The 19,012-nt window shown below is 35.8% G+C and overlaps 2 protein-coding genes across 3 annotated transcripts in view; one reads left to right on the top strand and one right to left on the bottom strand.

Annotated features, from left to right (window-relative positions):
* The window catches only part of LOC135212593 (N-acetyl-D-glucosamine kinase-like), a 94,477-nt gene that overhangs the window by 69,342 nt on the left and 6,123 nt on the right, over positions 1-19,012 (top strand). The window contains exons 4-8 of one of the 2 annotated variants that reach the window (XM_064246149.1): positions 11,456-11,597; positions 13,470-13,580; positions 15,077-15,200; positions 17,683-17,857; positions 18,455-18,607. In XM_064246149.1, coding sequence (XP_064102219.1) covers positions 11,456-11,597; positions 13,470-13,580; positions 15,077-15,200; positions 17,683-17,857; positions 18,455-18,607 — 705 coding nt within the window. Of the gene's footprint in view, positions 1-11,455; positions 11,598-13,469; positions 13,581-15,076; positions 15,201-17,682; positions 17,858-18,454; positions 18,617-19,012 lie in introns of both variants that reach the window. The other variant, XM_064246148.1, reaches the window with a different exon arrangement.
* LOC135212594 (nucleolar protein 9-like) overlaps positions 18,442-19,012 on the bottom strand; it is a 48,227-nt gene continuing 47,656 nt past the window's right edge. The window contains 1 exon segment of the mRNA XM_064246151.1: positions 18,442-18,654. The gene's annotated coding sequence lies outside the window, so the exon portion shown is untranslated.

Raw genomic sequence — 19,012 nt, 5'->3', positions numbered from 1 at the left:
GCTATGAGGCGTTTTCTTGAGACATAAACAGTAGGTTAATGATTTCATGTATTCTAGTATATGTTATGCAAAGGGGATTTTCGTATCCTAAACATATACATACATGCATATATATATGCATGTATGTATATATTTATATATATATATAATGCGCATATACACACGCTTTTGTGTATGTGTACAAATTGATTCATTTCTATTCACATCAAGTAAACTAACATACGTGTCTCTGTATCATACGTGATATATAGTACAATGTATAAAATATGTGCAGGAAGTTTGTGGTTCAGCAAACGTGGACATGCACCACTCTTAGGGTTAATTACTGAAGAGGTCCTTAGCGTTAGTATTCTACTCCAGCTGTGCCTAAGGGAGTGTCGCAGTCCCTGAAGGCAAGGGACCTGCTACCTTTGAAGCTCTCCTCTGCAGTAGGTACACCCTTGGTAGGAAGCCTCGAGAAAAGGGTGAGGCTTCTGGGAGGCGGGGTGTGGAAGGCGTTTTGGGTGATTCTGTCTGTGTTGAGTTTACTGCAATATTAGCCCTGTTTTATCCTCAGTTATGTTTGTTTGTATGTATGTATGTATGTATGTATGTATATGTATGTATGTATATATATGTATATATATATATATAGATAGATAGATAGATAGATAGATAGATAGATAGAATAGATAGATAGATAGATATAGATATATATATAATATGAATATATATACGATAAAGAAGATTAAGGGCAGGAACACGAAGAGATTCACATTATGCTTTAATCCAACGTTTCGTGACAACATCGCTACATCTTCAGGGATTTTCTATAATATATATATATATATATATATATATATATATATATATATATATATATATATATATATATTTGCACACACATATATGTGTTTGTATGGGATAATAGGCTCCTATAGGTGTTAGCCTTCCATTATTTTGAGCCAGTCTTCTCAACTGAGAAGCTTGTCCCATGGCCTTCTTCTTCCTGGTTACATCCAGCTACAGTTAACTAATTACCATTTACAAAATGCACGGCTTATATCAACAGAAACGCAGAGAGTATTAATAAGCCACTTGCAAATGATTCTTGAATGTATATCACATTCAAATGCTTGCTTAGTGTTACGTTACGATGAGTTCTGTAAACCTTTGACTTAGCCCTTTGTGCTTCACACAAACAAGTCTCAAGAAGTCACACAATTGACAAGAATTGCTGCTCAGTCATTCAGTCTTCGTCTACATCATGTTATCCCATTCCCAGCCGTTTAAAGTCATATCCCCCTGTTGGTTGATAAAGTCTATAGTCCGTCATAATCTGCTATTCTTACAGCACCGAGTCTTGGGGCAACGCGATATTATGCAAGGTGCTGCAGGATATGTTATGACTTTAGATTAAACGGATTAACCTTTGGAGTGGAGTGATTTCCTTTATACGTCTGTGGATAGGTTTCTTTTTTTCCCGCTAAGAAATCCTTAAATTATAGACTGAGATAGCTCAGTCAGGAATGAATTTATTCTAGATTTGGACACGTATGTTGGATAATCATTTACATGTGTGTGTGTATTATGTAAGCAAGTAATATTCTCACACATTAACGAGTATAATTCACGTAAATATTATACACGTCTTCATATACAGTTAAAAGTGTTTATATATGCAAGCAGTACATCTATATAGAAAAGCAATATTTTATGTGTAGCAAGAGCTTTGTATGTGCCAATAGCGCCCAACTTTTCAATGTAACCAAACTTTTAGCGGCGTCTTTCATCTCATTTCATAAGAGGTTGTGGTGATAATTTCCACTGTGATCAAATAATAAGACACGAATGCTGATCTCTCTGGATTCGAGGAACTGGCGTTGCCGAGGTGGTCATTGTACAAGAGAGAGAGAGAGAGAGAGAGAGAGAGAGAGAGAGAGAGAGAGAGAGAGAGAGAATTACGGGGTGGTTTTTGTTCTTAGAAATGAAGAGTTGGACTTTCCCATTAGTAGCCGAATTTTATTGTTATAAGTATCATGGTAAGAGTAATTTATATTGTTATCATTCTGATTACTTACACGTTTACACAACTATTTTCTATTGGATCCAAGAATTTTATTACATATATTTTTTTTTCATGGCATTCTTAATAATTTGCACAATTTTGGGCTTTGTTTGGCGGGTAATGCCTAATTTTAGGTAATGTGAAATCTCTTATGTTTGTAGGTATATATTTTGACAACTCCCACTTCGCTACAAATACAGTTGACTATGATATTTGTCATTACTCCTTTTGTCTGTACAGTAATTTTACCTCATTGTTTGTTCTTATTATTACCAATTTGTGTATAGTTTATGAAATCATGTTTTGAGTTCATAATGATCATTTTTCCATGTTATATTTTCATACGATTGTAATTTTTTTTCATAGTAGAATTATATTTTCAGTTATAATGTTCTTCATACGCCTTAAAATACTTATTGGTCAAATGTCACTCTCTTGTGAACTTACGAGTACATGCCCTCTCCGAGTGCCGAGATGAGGATGGTCATTGCCCTCTTTCTTGAAGATTCCGAGAGATGATATTGTGCATAAATGAAATGGCTTTCTTAGGATTGTCGGGGAAGATTGTGTCCTTTAAAAAGGCATGATCGGTGTAATTGTCTATGTTTTATGTGTATTTCTATGAATTTAAGATGTAGAAGCCTGAAGCATATATGAGTGGGAGAATGTTTTCTAAGAAATCTTCATCGAGATTTGTCAACTTTATTTGTTATATAAAGAATGCCATTTCATTTGTGCACAATATCATCTCTCGGAATCTTAAAGAAAGAGGGCAATTACCATCATCATCTCGGCGCTCGGAGAGGACATGTACTCTCATGTTCACCAAGAGAGTGAAAATTGACCAATAAGTAGTTTAAGGCGTAGGAAGAACATTATAATTGAAAATATATTTCTACTAAGAAAAAAATTAAAATCTTATGAAAATATAACAAAGAAAAATAGATAGATAGATAGATAGATATATTATATATTTCCACAGCCAAAGTATTATTTTATCTGAAAATAATTTGATGTACAAAGTTTATATATCGTCACACACAAGCTGAGAGATTTTCATGACACAAAAACTGTTATAATTGCTTTGGTTGAAATGTAAAATAATAATAATAATGGCAAAAAAAGAAGAAAAAGAAACTGTCCCGTCTCGTAATAGTATTTTTGGTTTTTAATCTGAAATCCAGATCCATGTCATAATGCAAGTAACAACTCTCCCACGGTCCGTTCATCAAAAATGTCTTCCCATTTAGATTTCTCTGTTTTATCTCTCCCTCGAACCGCGTAATTTCCTCTTCTGTATGAACTGTGAACTCCCTCACGTGAGCCTTCATCTCCCTCCCTCCCTCCTCCCTGTCTCCCTATTGCAACACAGTTTTCATAGTTTTTTCGTGTTCTGTATATCCTCTGCATTATGTGATCTTATCTAGTAACTCTCTTAAAACCTGCTTTAATCATCTCGTTAATTCTGTGACGCGGAGTTGGTGAGGATTAGCTGCTGATAGTGGAACGATAAGAGTTCATAATGTTTGTCTTTTGTTTTCTCAGAGGTCATGATCAAGGACAAAGCCGATCCTCCTCCATGGCCCCGCCATCCCCCCCCCCCCCACCGCCCCTCCCGACCCCTCTCTCTCTCTCTCTCTCTCTCTCTCTCTCTCTCTCTCTCTCTCTCTCTCTCTAAGTGCATGCTGGTCGTGTTATCTGGATGGATGCTGTATGCTCTGCATCTCTCTCTTGAAATGCATAGTGACTGTTGCGTTGCGACTTGAGTTGAGTCTCTCTCTCTCTCTCTCTCTCTCTCTCTCTCTCTCTCTCTCTCTCTCTCTCTCCAAACGCGCACATATCTATCCATCTGTCTCTGTCTGTCTGTCTGTATGCCAGTCTGTGCTTTATGTCTGCTGAAGTTAATTCTAACAAGTGTGGCGCACTAACAATAGAAAATATAATCCTCCCTGTATGTACGATTATGTTTCAAGGCACATCAAATGATGAGGAACTGCGTAAATCGCTATTCCTGACCTCCTTTACTCTTGCCTATTTCTGCCACCAACTTCGTAGCATAGAGAACTGGTAAAGGCTGGAAATCTCTGGCCGGTTCTCATTGTTCGTTTTCGAGCAGGTGTTATGGAACAGACATCTGCGCTGGTACGTGGAATCAGGTGTTCTGTGTGACAAGTATGATTCACCCGAAACCTCACTGATGGAACAGGATAGTTTATGTTGGCGTTTGTAATCGTAGAATATAGTATTTTGAAGTTTTCGTAGCATTTCGTTTTTAAGATCATGGCAGACATGGCAACCATTATTAGTTTTAGTATATTCTTAACGGGAATTAGTAGAATATTTTAGTAATGTACAAATGGTTGCTTGAAGCTTTTTTCAATAATGATATTATGAAAATGTTGATGAAACGTTTTTTTTTTAAGTTAGGTTGGCAAAATGAATTTTGCCACTGAAACTGAAGTTCCCGCCAGCAATAGTTTTTCGTTTTCCATAGCGATGGGACTATTGTGTTCTTTATATACTAAAGTATGTTTCCAGTCTAAAAACCACTGACAATTGCAGCATTAAACAAAATTATACTGACTGTGCGTTTCCCTAAAAAAAAAAAAAAAAAAAAAGGGTTTCCCGTTAAATCTACATCTGCTGGCTGCCTAGCGGCAGTACTATGTTCACCAAGGACTGTTTTGTCCCTGTGAATAATAGTCTCTATACAAAGAATTCCATTTTTCATTGGTGACCATTTTTCCTCTTGGGTACATCATGTCTTCGCGTTATTGTTATGAAAGAACAAAGTGTTCCTGCACGTGAACGGTGTAATAAGAACGATTTAATGTCCAAAATCAATGGCAGTGCCTCAGTGGCGTGGTTGGTATGGTGCTGGCGTACCACCTCGGTGGCCTCGAGTTCGATTCTCGGGCATTCCGTTGAGGTGTGAGAGATGTGTATCTCTGATGATAGAAGTTCACTCTCGACGTGGTTCGGAAGTCACGTAAAGTCATTGGTCCTGTTGCTGAATAACCACTGGTTCCATGCAATGTAAAAACGCCATACAAACAATACACAAAAAATCAGTGGCTTATGCTCTCGCATGATTTTAAATCCATGAAAGAATCAATTTTCTGACTGTGATGCCGCAAGCAGAGGCATATGACTTCGATGGCAACAGCGAGAGTGAGAGGAATCTCCTGAGTGTCTGGGGACAAGTCAGACAGAAAATGACAATTTACTCATTGTCAGTTAGATTTTAGTGGATTATCCGGTTAATGTGTTAAGATTTGTTGCATTAATTACTTGAAGAGCATCAGGATGTACAAAGTCATCCTCATATTTGGAACATAAATGTAAAAATAAAAAGAGAAAAACTCGGGTGTTTTGCAACGCATGTTAGAGATTTCTTTTTTTCATTTTGAAGCCGGTCTGTCTCTACCTTGATTGGTTCTACCCTCCGGGGTAGGAGATAATCTTGGAGAGAGAGAGAGAGAGAGAGAGAGAGAGAGAGAGAGAGAGAGAGAGAGAGAGAGAGAGAGAGAGAGAGAGAGAGAGAAATTTTGCCCTTAATTATGACCCTCTGAAGGGGGCACATGGATTTTGCTCTAAGAAAAAAATAATCTCTTGTTCAAAGCCAGCATCTACGTAAACCACGAGTGCTTCGAGATAATGACTGAAAAGGCGGCGCAACATAAAAGTTTTATCGTCGAACGTCGTCTTTTCAAAAACGATTTCGTGTGCTCTATTTTCGTCCCCGTTAAGTACCCGAAAGCACTCGTATTGTACGATAAAGTATCAGAAGTACTCGAAAGTACTCGAAAGCATTCTCCTTATCTCCTCTATTCCGTCTGAATCACTTGAAAATACTCGAACTTTATCGTAATGAGACTGAAACACTTGACTTCTGCTTGAAAAGCGCTTCAGTTTTTCTCGTCGTGTGGAGTACTTTGGGAAACACTGGTTTACGTGTCCTCTCTAAAGTGGTTTTTATCGACAAAAATCGCAGGCACAAGTGCACTCACTTTCAAGGTCACAAACACGCGTTGAGATCTAAGGCCAAGTTCAAGGGTGAATATTTTAAATCCACATTAAATGACGTTCCTCGCTTTGGGTGATTTAACCGACACTGTTATCTCGGAGAACACAATAGAAAAAATAAAACAACCAAGAGAAGAAGATAGTTGATCATCACATGAAAATAACAACGCAGTAAATATGATCAGATAAAGATATGTCTGAACAATAGTTGAGAAGAAAATGAGACACAAATATGGCAAAAGTAGCATTACAGACTTATTTGAACCTGTAAGAATCAATATTTGTAACTGTCAGAAGACTTTCCTACAGCCTTTAGAGTGAAGCCAATGACTTAGATCAGGGGTTTTCAACCTTTTCCTCCCCACGTACCCCTTCGGGTGTTTGTAATTTCAGTAATGTACCCCCTTCACTTTGTACATGGAAAACAAAACCAACTCAGAAAACTGTACAGAAGGGAAGTAAGTACATAACTCTCCTGACATAACCGATAACATTTTAAACATAAAGAATTCCATAAAAGATAAAGACAATTTTTTTTATAAATTATTTACCTCTGGCCATGCAGTAAATTTTTAAGGTTATGGTACTGAGCTGCAAAACCAAAATGCTAGTTGGCCGAGGAACAGTTTTTGCTAAAGCACATTGACAATGGTCGGCATCTAACATTCATTCGAGTGCCATAGGGAGCGCGTACCCCCTGACAGACCCTTGGCGAACCTTCTAGGGTACGCGTACCCCCAGGTCGAAAACCCCTGACTTAGATCTTAGGGACTAAGTTGTAAGACATCTGGCACCTTAACAGAATATGACTGTTGTGTGTAGACCTCGAGGTGCTGCCACTGCCAAATGATTAGCATGCACTATTATTATTATATTATTATTATTTTATTATTGTTGCATTCTTGTCCTTTATAACTTAGGTCCTAAGAAGTCAGGGTGGTCATTCACGTACTTTATTATGTATATTCAATACAAGTAAGGAGACCCATGCTTATGCTGGCTTCCCAGTTTGTGGATGGCGGGAGATTTCTACAACAACTCCCAGAAGGTTCAACATAGTAGAATGAGAGAGTAGTGTTTCTCAATACATTACAATTATTATTATTATTATTATTATTATTATTATTATTATTATTCTGAAGATGAACCCTATTTACATGGAACAAGCCCACAGCGACCATTGACTTGAAAGTCAAGCGTCCAAAGAATATGGTGTTTATTCGAAAGAAGTAACAGAAGGTAATGGGAAGTACAGAAAGAGGAGAACGGTTATTAGGAAAATGTGTATTAACAAATTAATAAGTAAATAAAAATGTCAGTGAAATATTAACATACAAGTTGAATTGCATTAGCAACAGACAGTGAAGACAGTGGTGGAGGTTCCCCATTGGACAAGCTGCTTATGGAAGATGGCCCTAAGGGTATCATCGGACGACATTCAAAATTCCAGTGACTATTCGGGGGTTGGGGTGGGGCCGGGGTTGGCGGTTAAAGTATTTCTTGTTTTTAAAGAATGAGGTTTTGCGGTGGTTTTTGGATTTCTTGGTAGGAAACCCCAAATGACAGTTTTTTTTTTGTATGTGTGACATTGTAACCCCCTGAAAGGTTTTCTCGCGTTCATAATATTTGTTAATATGTTAATTCTTCAAGAGATTTCGATCTGTAGACGCTATCGACATGCGGACAGTATAGAGTGGGGCGTTCGCTACTGGCACAAGTAACAGGTATGGGTAATTGTTATACATGAGGTTAGTTTACTTCGCTAGAGCTTTGACCTTTGAACATAGTATTCTGATGACACTGGTTGTAGTGCATTGTAGTATTTTGAGTAATAGTTCATTCTTACTTAGTGCTAGTTTAATATTTTATGTAACATAGCTGAGTCCAAAAATTGTTCTACAACTTACCTACCAAACGTAATGTGTGTTTTGTCACCAACTGCGTTTCAGGGCTAATCGTATTCCCTGTTTTGGAATGTGGTCTTAACCGAGTAAGAACCCATATATATATATATATATATATAAATATATATATAATTATAATTTATATCTATATAACTATAATAATATACATACACACACACACACACACACACACATTATATTATATATTATATATATCTATATATATATATATATATATATATATATATATATATATAATATTTATATATATATATATATATATATATATATATATATATATAGAGAGAGAGAGAGAAGAGAGAGAGAGAGAGAGAGAGAGTACAAAGGGAACTAGTGAAAAACAGGTTTGCATTTTTCCTATGAAATGGGTTTGCAATCCTTCATTCGGAAGTAGGCCTCTGCAGTTAATCCACTTTGACACTTGTTAAATTGTGTGACGACAGTGACTTGTTATCAGAGAATGGTAACTTGAACTTTATGTTCTGCTGTGGAGAAATTCTTTATGTTGCATCTCTGGAAGTTAAGAATGTAACTGAGGCCTCCATTGTTAAGAATAAGGAATGCGGAATGCACTTTTTACTAAGGCATTACCGTAGTGCCTCTCTAGTCAACCGGCCATTCTGTTTTTATCTGCTTTTGGTCTGTTATACCATCAACACAGAATTACAAGTCAACTCCAGGTACTATTGGCGAAGGTCTTGGCTATAAACTTCATTGAAATGAGGGGGCAAAAATAGGCCTGATGGACTGTCTTTTCGTGAAATATGACTTAACGATAACTGGATAATTTTCGAAAAAGAAAAAAAAACAGGAACTTCAACAAGCATTCATTATACTTTTATTTTCAACTACCTCGGTTCACGTTGCATCCCACACATCCAAGAAGCTTTTTCAGCTTTTAATTTAACTTAGTTTTTTTATGCCTTGGTTAGTACCACAGACAGAAAGAGAAAATATTCTGCGGTCGTCTGTCAGAGCAAGATTCTTTCCTCTTGACTTTTTGGCAGTTGGCTGTATTTGAGAAAATGGACTTTTGAGTCGGGATTTCTCGTCTGTTAGTAGTTCCATGTGTTTCTCTTGGACTAATCCTCTCGGGGCCAGTGTGGGGGCAACCCATTCTGAAATTGGGGAATGTTCCTGTATCTGGTTTTTGTCATTCTTATTGAAAAGACTCCGTTGTTATTGACAATTGGCTCTTTCGTCCAACTTCTAGCCCCTCTTCAGCTGTTAGCCAAGCTAAGGCAACACTCTTCGGTGATCTTTAACTTTATCGTCATCACTGCCTCTGATCACTAGGTAGAGGATTAGAACACAAGTTAGTCAACTTTAATATCGTTGCTAGAACTTAGAACACTATGTAACCGAATGGAACTTTACTAACACACTACATGTACTACAGTCACTCATATAAGTTCATGGATGTCCGGGTGCTTGATAGATATTTCCCTTTCACCCCTTTCCGGATGACAGGTGTCTGGAAGTGCGAAACTGGCCAAATGTTCAGCTACCTAACTCTGCTGTAGAAAGTTTCGGTGTGTGCCCGTCTTACGTCATTATACAAACCCATTGTCCAGAAAGGGGTTTGATGGAATTCAGCTATATGCCAGGAGACATCCATGAACTTATATGAGTGACTATACCTATTTTTTTTATTCGGACCTTTCCTAGATAGTGACCCCACAAGAGTTTTCTGGGGTCGTTATCTAGGATTAATATTTCTTGGTGGTCATTATCTTTATGAAATTTAGTCTTGTTTATGTTTTTACGGTAATTCCAACGAGCTTGTAGTAAACACGTCGGAAAGGTGGACACATACCGGGTTAAAACGCTTTTGAGTCACTATCTAGGAAAGATCCCTTCCTTTATTCTAACTAGGTAAAAAATGGTGCAGTAACCGAAGCGATCACACTGGGGAATATGAGGTTCTGAAACTGGCTTCCGCAATTCATCGGGTTCCTTGTTATCCAGCTCGTGTCATGGGAAAATAAGTCTTGCTCTTCACTTCAAATAATCAAATGACTAGGCGCTCCCCTTACCTGCTCCGATAAGCTGTGTAAATTGGTTAATCAGAGAAATCTCAAAACTGATCAAGTGTTTGATAAGGCTTATCGTGTATTCTTTAGAAACATTGTCAGCCTCTCGAGTCACCCGTGGTGAATTTTCACACCTTTTATCAAGATATCCTTCTCGCGTTTGGACAATTTCCTGAACTCCCTTGACATTGTATGCAAATGTACATTTTCCCTGTCATTGTATGTAAATGTTCATTTTTTACACAGTTGCTCATTCGAGTAGGTTGCGTTATTTGGGGCAGTTGACGTTATTTAGGATCTTAATTGTATATTCTTCAGTTTATTTGGTCTTTTTGTTTGTGTAATTCATGAGGGGAAAAGCAACTCATTGCATTGAAATATTAATGAGGTAAAATTATGTAATTTATTTACGCGTCAGATTAGCATCAGAACAACACAAAATAATGCCAAAACCAATACAACTCTGTTGAATTTTAGTTCTACTATCATTTGTAAAAGCATGTCCTTCAATTGAGTTTGCGTGATGATCAATAGAACAGAATAAAGAATTTAGGCCAAAGGCCAAGCGCTGGGACCAATGAGGTCATTTAGCGCTTAAACGGAAACTGGCAGTAAAAAGGTTTGAAAGATGTAGTTAGCAGGAGGAAAACCTCAAAGCAGTTGCATTATGAATAAATTATTAGGAGAGGGTGGAGAGTAAGAAGAAAGAAGAGAATATGAACGGAGGTACAGTAAAACGACTGAAAGGGGTTGTGGCTAGGGGCCGAAAGGACGCTTCAAAGCACCTTTAGTAATGCCTATAGTGCATCTCACTTTCTGGACTGGGTCAGTGTTGATTGGCAGATGCCCGTCAACAAGAGCTTCCAACTTGAAGGAAAAGTTAAGGAAACTATTGTCATAGAAATAGAAACACCGTTGATTGATATCTTCAGTTACATTTCATACTATGCAGTATGCAATACATGTACGTAGTAGGTATTTTGGGCCAAAATGGTATAGTGTTCGTGCTGTGAACACGCTCCTAATTTTTCCGCATCAGTGTCACATACTGAGTATGTCAATATTTGTTACTTCGTGTGTTTATTTAGTCTCCGCGGAGATGTACCCAGCAGGTCAATGGCTTTTTGTGTGGGTTCTATATGAGTGCGTTCTCATTTTGAATAACAAAAATTTATAATAATAATATACTTATTTGCAATGGTTCCTGGTGTTAGTTATTTTAGGTGTGGTCTTTGTGACTCCCAACAATGTAATTTATTGATCTTTTACTGTTTATAGTAAAAATTTCATGTTAACAAGTTGTATTTTTAGACAATGATTATGTCAAAACTATAGTATTAAAATGTGCGTGACTGCATAGATTTTAATCATGATTTGAGTATATTGTTCTCTCCTTAATGACTCTCTTATTATTTCCTTAACAGGGCCTATGTCTCAGTGGCTGCGAGGATGAGGAATCCAACAATAGATTGGCAGCAGGCATCCTTCACACCTATCCCAACTTAGCCAGAAACGTTGTTGTTGGTTCAGATACACTGGGATCTATTGCTACAGCTTGCCAGAATGGTAAGTACCATTAATAAGTAATATCCTGGAATGCATTAAAGGAAAACAACTCCCAAGCGTTTATTGAATACTGTTCCACTATACTGTCTATGGTAATTCTAGAGTAACAAATGAACTGTTTAGATATTTGAATATGTATCTGTCTGGTAGAAAAAATGGGGAATTGGTCATGGTGGTGCTTAGATGAAACATGCTCATCTCTTTTGTGCAGGAGGCTGGGCAAAGAAAAAAAAATAACTAGCACAAGAACAGTCTGTAGTAATTCAGACAAACATTAGTTCTCGTGGAACAGAAGAGACACGAGAGAATAAAGTAGGAATGGAATGGAATAGAGTTTAGACCAAAGGCCAAGCACTGGAACCAATGAGGTCATTTAGCGCTGGAAAAAACTTTTGATTAGTTAGGTTTGAAAGATACAACAGGAGGAAAACTAATCAGTTGCACCATGAAATAATTGTTAGGAGAGGGTGGATAGGAAGATGGAAGAAAGATAGGAATAGAGGCACAATAAAATGAATGGAAAGGGTTGCAGCTGGGGTCCAAAGGGACTCTAAAAAGTATCTTTAGTAATGCCTACAGTGCACCCCATGAGGTGCGCTAATGACACGACTTTCCTACAGGGAAAAATAAAATGGCATAGTATTGATAAAAAATCAAATGGCAGAAGACACAGTGGAAAAAAGTATAAACAAAAGAATAATGAAGACTGAAAGGGTCATAGAAAAGGAGCCAATACGTACCTATGTTTTCCTGATACTCATGCCAGACAAATCGGTCGAATGAGCTGTTTGTATAATTAAACAATTATAAGACAAGTAGGTACCGTGCAAAGAGAACGTGATTATACCAAGTATCTGTAAATATTGAGAAGATATTTGTGAGAATAACAAGAAAAACTGTTAAATGGACATTACAAGAAGACCATATTAAGTTACTGATGGTACTATATCAGAGCACAAAATCTATAGAATAAAGACAGTGGCAGGTGTATAAAAAGAATTTGAGATACAGTATATGTTGGTGTCTGTCAGGATTCAGCCCTGAGCTCTGTCATGATAATGCATAGAGCTAAATACAAAAAAGAGCATGGGAAAGGGCATAGAGAACCTAGATCAGTTGGGTAATTATAAATGAATGGATGATGACAATGATGGTATTTTATTTAAGCAGAATATAGAAATGAGATTTTTTTTTTTATACAAAATTTGTCAATGGCCAAATTAAGTTCTGGTCGACCCCGCAAAGCTTCAGCATCTTGCCTTTTTTGTTCTCGTGTATGTACATATTATTTATCATGATTTGAATCCTAAGCTTTTTGTATCTCTTTGCAATACCTTGGTGTGCCTGCCCATGCAATAGGAACAAATTCCTTATCAGTTACCATTTTAGTAATGTATGTCCACTTCCAAAGTATTCTGAGTTATCAGCTGCCCTACAGCATGGATTTTTTTTAATGAAAGGTTACTGGTATTTGTTTAAGAATTTTATTTTATTTCATCAAGCACTCCTTTAAAAACATGAGGTAATGATATTACTGTTTGTTTGGCAGATATAAATTGGCATAATTCACAAAATCACATACAGGGTAAAGTGATGTTTAGAAAGAGAAGTATAGGAAGATTAACAGGACATCACAATTTTCATTTATAACAGAAAAGCAAGGTAGTAGTTTGTCGGTTGTTAAACCCTTACTTTCTCATGCTTATGTTTTTGCTGATGGTAAAGCATTAGAATGTTCACTAATGATATGTAAATGAAACCATAAAGAAAGATTGCTTTGTCTACTTACCACTGTATATATAGTGTCTGCAAGTGGTGTAATGTCACTTTAGGTCAAATGATATTGACTATAGAGGAAAATATTATTTTCAGGTGGAATTGTTTTGATTAGTGGCACTGGCAGCAATGCATTGCTCCTTAACCCTGATGGCAAAACATACCGTTGCGGTGGATGGGGCCATCTGATTGGAGATGAAGGTGGAGGTAAGAAATTCATGGTTTAGATGGGATCTTCTTATTTAGTTTGGTGTATCTTGCTACCAATTTCAATTTTACTTTCCATATGTATAGTATTTGTCTTTGTGGCTTGTGAACTTTTGAAATCAAACTTTCTGTTATATAGTGGGTCATGTAAAAAGTCATGAACCAGTTACAATGTTAAAAACTATGTATACAATAGTTTGTTTTGCAATGAAAGTTTAAAAGATTCGATTAGAATGCCACATCTGAAAAGAGTTTGGAGTACTACAAGATAATTAACTAGGTCATGGCTAACCTCAATTTACTGTACCATAATGTTTCTAGTGGAGAGTGATTAATTTGTATAAGTGAACCTAGAAATGAAGCATACAGCATTGTTTTGCAATTGAAATGCATTTATTCTGCTTTTTCCTTCATAACTGATCATTGTTTGATGTTTTTCTATTGCAGTACTGTATGCTTATTTTAAAAACATATTATCTTACTGCTGAACTTTTATAGCTTTTTGTAGTTAAGCATTATGTAGCTGGCACAACTGAAGGTCTGAAAACTGCATCCTGGTTATCAATGTGCCATCTTTTCCAGTGTTAAATCCATTTACTAAACTGATGTTATAAAAATATACTTTGTAATTTAGTTTTATCTTGCTATTGCAAATAAGACTCTTAGTTATGCCAGTGTTTATAGCTACAGATATTAAGTTCAATAATTTAATGAGCACTTTTTTTATTCTTAATAGCTTATGCACAGATATCTGGATCTAATTTACTTTACACAGATTTGCCCATGGGCAAACTGATAAGGATCCTACGTCCCTATTCTCGATACATGTTTATGTAAATCCTGCGGAGAAATACTGTAACTGCATCTCCCCTGTCTGTATTGCTTTGATCACTGCCCCTCTTTGGACCACCAGAAATCAGAGATCAAAACCTTGACCTGTTACTTCTCATGGATATTTAACCAAGGAGGTCACAGGAATTGTCCCCCAACTGGTTGTCACTGTACCCTTCTTTCTTTATAACTGGTAATGGCCATGAAACAATTCTCAATTAATCAGCTGAGAAGAGTAAGCGAAATACTATTCTATTTCCTATTTCCTCTTGGCACCCTAACATTTCCTTTTTATTTTATTCTTACTAACTGTGTTATGAGTTTGATTAGCAAAAGGTTATCTTGCAACAGAGGATCAGTGACTTGATAAATAGTGGTGTTTAAAAAATCCAAGTCAGAAAAGATATATCAAGTTCATTGATAGAGGCATGTTATTTTTTGTAGGGATTTTTACCATTAGTTAAAAGAACCATTAAAAGACTTTCACTTCTTAGTTTATAGCAGTACTTGTTATTTTAGAATAAGCATATCAAACTTCGCAGTATACTGTATCATTTACTGTACATTAACCAGTGGCATGTAGTATATCTTTTGTTAGACTACCTTGAAGCTTCAACCATACCTTATTCCAAGCATCACTTAATACTTTTATTTGTGTATGGCAGCCTACTGGATCGCAGCTCGTGCAATCAAGTTGTTATTTGATGAAGCAGACAACATGGTTGATCCTCCATTCAGTACTACCGAGTTGAAGCAGATTGTGTACACACATTTTGAACTCCAGGATAGGTAAAAAAAACAATTTTTTTTGTTTGAACTTATGCATAATTTTCCTTTTCTGGAAAACCAAGTAATTCATTTATTTACATTTGAAGAATAGTATACTGTATTTGCTTGTGGAGTGAAGGCTCATATTTCTTTTTCAGGGTTAATGTTATTAGTTTTAGTCATGGGGAAATAACTGGATAGGGATGAGTTACTCGAGGCATATTAGCATGCATGGTTATTTAGTCTTTAGTTATATTTTGCTTTCAGTTAAAAAGATTTCAAAAGACCAGTTATCTGTGTGATTGTTTGTATTAGCATAGAATAAATGTAGAATCTTTCAGTTTAAGCAAAAGGAAGGTTTTATTCTCTTCTACTTTACTGGCATTGGTAACTTAGTAGACTTATTTTCATATACGAGGAAATCCTTTCCTCACTTCCTTCTGCTTAAACAAGTCCTACTGTCAATACTTACTACTTCCTTTACTTTATGAATTTTTAGATTGTTGCAATCCTATTTTAACATTACTGATGAGTGCCAGAATGTGAAGACTTACATTTGACTGAAAAATTGACAAAATTTTTGGCGTAGATATTCTATGGCAAAATGTACTAACTCATAACACAAGTATTAATTGAAATTTAGTGACAGTATTCTGATTTAATAGGTCCATATTGCCTTGTTCCTTTTATGATTTTCTCAAAAAACAAAAATTCTTTAAACACCGTTAACTCTTACTTATATAACTGAAAAATCTTGTTTCAAAAAGTGAAAATACATCTAGATATCTTCTCTGAGTTGTATATGTCCTTTTGGCTTGCAACTAATAATTCATGATTGATAGTATGGGATACGTACTGTTATTACATCGTACAGTGTACCACACAATACACACAGTCATGAAAGAATAAAATTACATAATGTCTAATCCCATGACAGGGAAAGCTGACGCAAAAATATTTATGGTGATGATGATGAATAACATAATTACATAACAAATTATCCAAGGAAATTTGCTTATCTGCTTTGAATTCTGACCGTATTGTATTACAATACTGACAACTGACATGATGACACTGGTTGATGAATATTTGTTTTCTTCTAATTTACCAAATTTCTTTAGTCGTAGCTCCTTCAAAGCGTCCTTCTCAAACTGTACTTCTTTCAACAAACCTACCGAACCAAGGCTCGGTCAGGCCTCAAGTGTGGACTTTACCCCTCCTTTCCATAGGCAAAGTGATTTTGAGCAACGCCTCTCTTCAAAAAGGTTATGACCTATATTTGATGAGTTCTGCATGCAACTTGGAAAATACAGGATTGAGGCCTTGAACACACAGACTGGCTACAAGTACAATGGAAATAATAATTATTGCAGACAATTAAATCCAGTCAGTTTGCATTAATGAAATATACCAGAATTGTGATGTATTTGGGTTAGTTTAACAATGTTGGAAGATATGATTGTTATTTTTTGAGTACCACAGATACAAAACATTAGACCTGCATGGCAATACATGTAAAAATTGAAGTATTTGTGTAATAAATAACTCAGTCCAGCAATGGACAAATGGATTTCCTCTGGCAAGATCAAAGTCAATAAATTGGTGCTTAATTGTGGTGATAATCTTTTATACAATTTTCCAGTTTATATTTACTACTTTAAATACTGACTGTACAGGAAATTATTACCATTTTATCCCTTTCATAAACCAATGAAGGGACTCATTTGGAATCTGAAATTTTTGAATGAGAAGTGATTTATACCAGTCAACTACATTTATCACTTGTAGTACAGCCACCCCACAGAAGTTTGGAAGCTAGGTATTTAGTACATTTTCATGAATAAATATATATTTTCTCTACAAACTGATTGGAAAATTTGCTTTCACTTATTAGTTTTAATTTATTTGTTGTGCAATATGTTTGATTTCTGCATACCATATCTGTAACTATTTTGATAAGTCAAAAAACCCCATTTCAGGATTTATTCATTATAAAGTTTTAACCTATATTTCATACTTCTCAGAGGAAATCTCAGAAATTTTACATCAAAACATAACAGAAAACATGACACAATTGTAGTTACAATAGTTTGTATGCAACTTACTACATCCTACTTTGCATGTTCCTTCTTCACTGGGGTGCTGATAGGTCTCTCTTGGCTTTGTAGAAAATCTCTATTTTAAGCATTTTATTTTTTTCTCTTTTTGTACTAATGAGTCTTACAGGTATGCTGGGTGTAATAAAATTATGCTGGTCTTTGAATGTGTAATGTAGTGTATTAAAACATATCTCATATACTATAATAGAATATTTTCATTCTTCAACCATCATTATGAAGTGCATGATAACACCACTACCCTTGTTTCTAATGCGAGCATAAATTTACCTCCACCTCCCTCAAGTACTGGGTGTACTGTGAAGATGTTAGTTTTGATACCTATAGAAGGGAGAATAATTTTATTAGGATTACCAAGGCATTCATCAAATATTATTGTATTTCAGGATGGGAATGCTGGACCATTGCTACCGCTCATTTCAAAAAGCAAAGTTTGCAGGCCTAACTGCAAAGATCAGTGAAGGTGCCTCTCAGGGAGACCCAATGTGTGCCCGACTTTTGTATGATGCTGGATTTGCTCTGGGTCGTCATGTCTCTGCACTGTCTAGGCACATTAGTGAGGTAATGAAATACATTTACCTTAAATGTCACTAACTTAGACACCTCTATAAATTGTTCAATTCATCTGTGCAGTACAGTGTGATCTTGACCATTATAGTAAAATTACTGACTGAAGAAAGTTTATAGGATTTTGCTAAGTGCTTCATTCAGAACACGCTCTTTATATCCAAATATAGTTGTGAATCTTGGTGATTTACACTTTTATTTTTTTTTAAGAGTATGTTGCTGGTAGTAGACTGAATAAAGCATTTTCTTCCTTATAAAAAAAATCTTGTATTGAAGCAACACAAATTATGTAAATTACCTTACAACAGCGTACAATTTATATCATAATGGTTTCTTTATCACCAAAAACAAAGTAGAAAGTAATTTGATTTGCCAAAAAAAAATTATTTACTATTTTAAGTTTCTTTTTTATATAGGGTTCATCAAAATTACAGTTCACAATACATGAATGTACTATTAAAATATGCTTATTACACTAAGTAAATTCAAGAGGTGGGAGGAAATTCTTAGAGAAGTTTTCGTACTGCATATGATCAGAATAGATGTTGAGTACCATGAGGTATAATGAAATTATTAAATACTTTTTTTCAGACTTTATTAACAACAGATGAAGGACTACAGATAGTTTGCTCTGGATCAGTGTGGAAGTCTTGGGAACACATGAGAGCTGGTTTTGTTGATGGAATCCAGCCTCGATGTGATAGAGACAGGGTTATTGCCAAGTTTACTCTTCTGAGACTAGCGGTCGGTACAGTGAGTGTTTACTTCTGCTACTCTTGATACAGATTATTCTGTAAAAAAGAATAGCATTTACAGTTCCGTACAAGCAAATGGATCTTCTGGGCTTGTCACTCTTGGTTTAAATGGGGTACTTCATTAAATTAAAAATTACGGCTTTCATCTCATCCTACTAATGTAATGGTTTCATAAGCATGAATGTTTGTCAGCATTATCTGTTGGTTTTACACTTGAAAAAAAAAAATGCCGTTTAACATTGTGGTTGTTACAAGGAGGTCCTTTTTGCATGGTGCTGTATCATTATCATGTGAATATCATATTTCATCATACTGTATTCTCAAATTTCACTGTATATATTTCCAATACGTACTATTTCATTGTATATAATTTCAGTTTCAATGTTATATTGTT

This window comes from Macrobrachium nipponense, chromosome 41, assembly GCF_015104395.2.
Source record: "Macrobrachium nipponense isolate FS-2020 chromosome 41, ASM1510439v2, whole genome shotgun sequence".
NCBI lineage: Eukaryota > Metazoa > Arthropoda > Malacostraca > Decapoda > Palaemonidae > Macrobrachium > Macrobrachium nipponense.
Note: the sequence above shows the minus strand (reverse complement) of the source record. Positions and strands in the feature narration are given on the sequence as shown.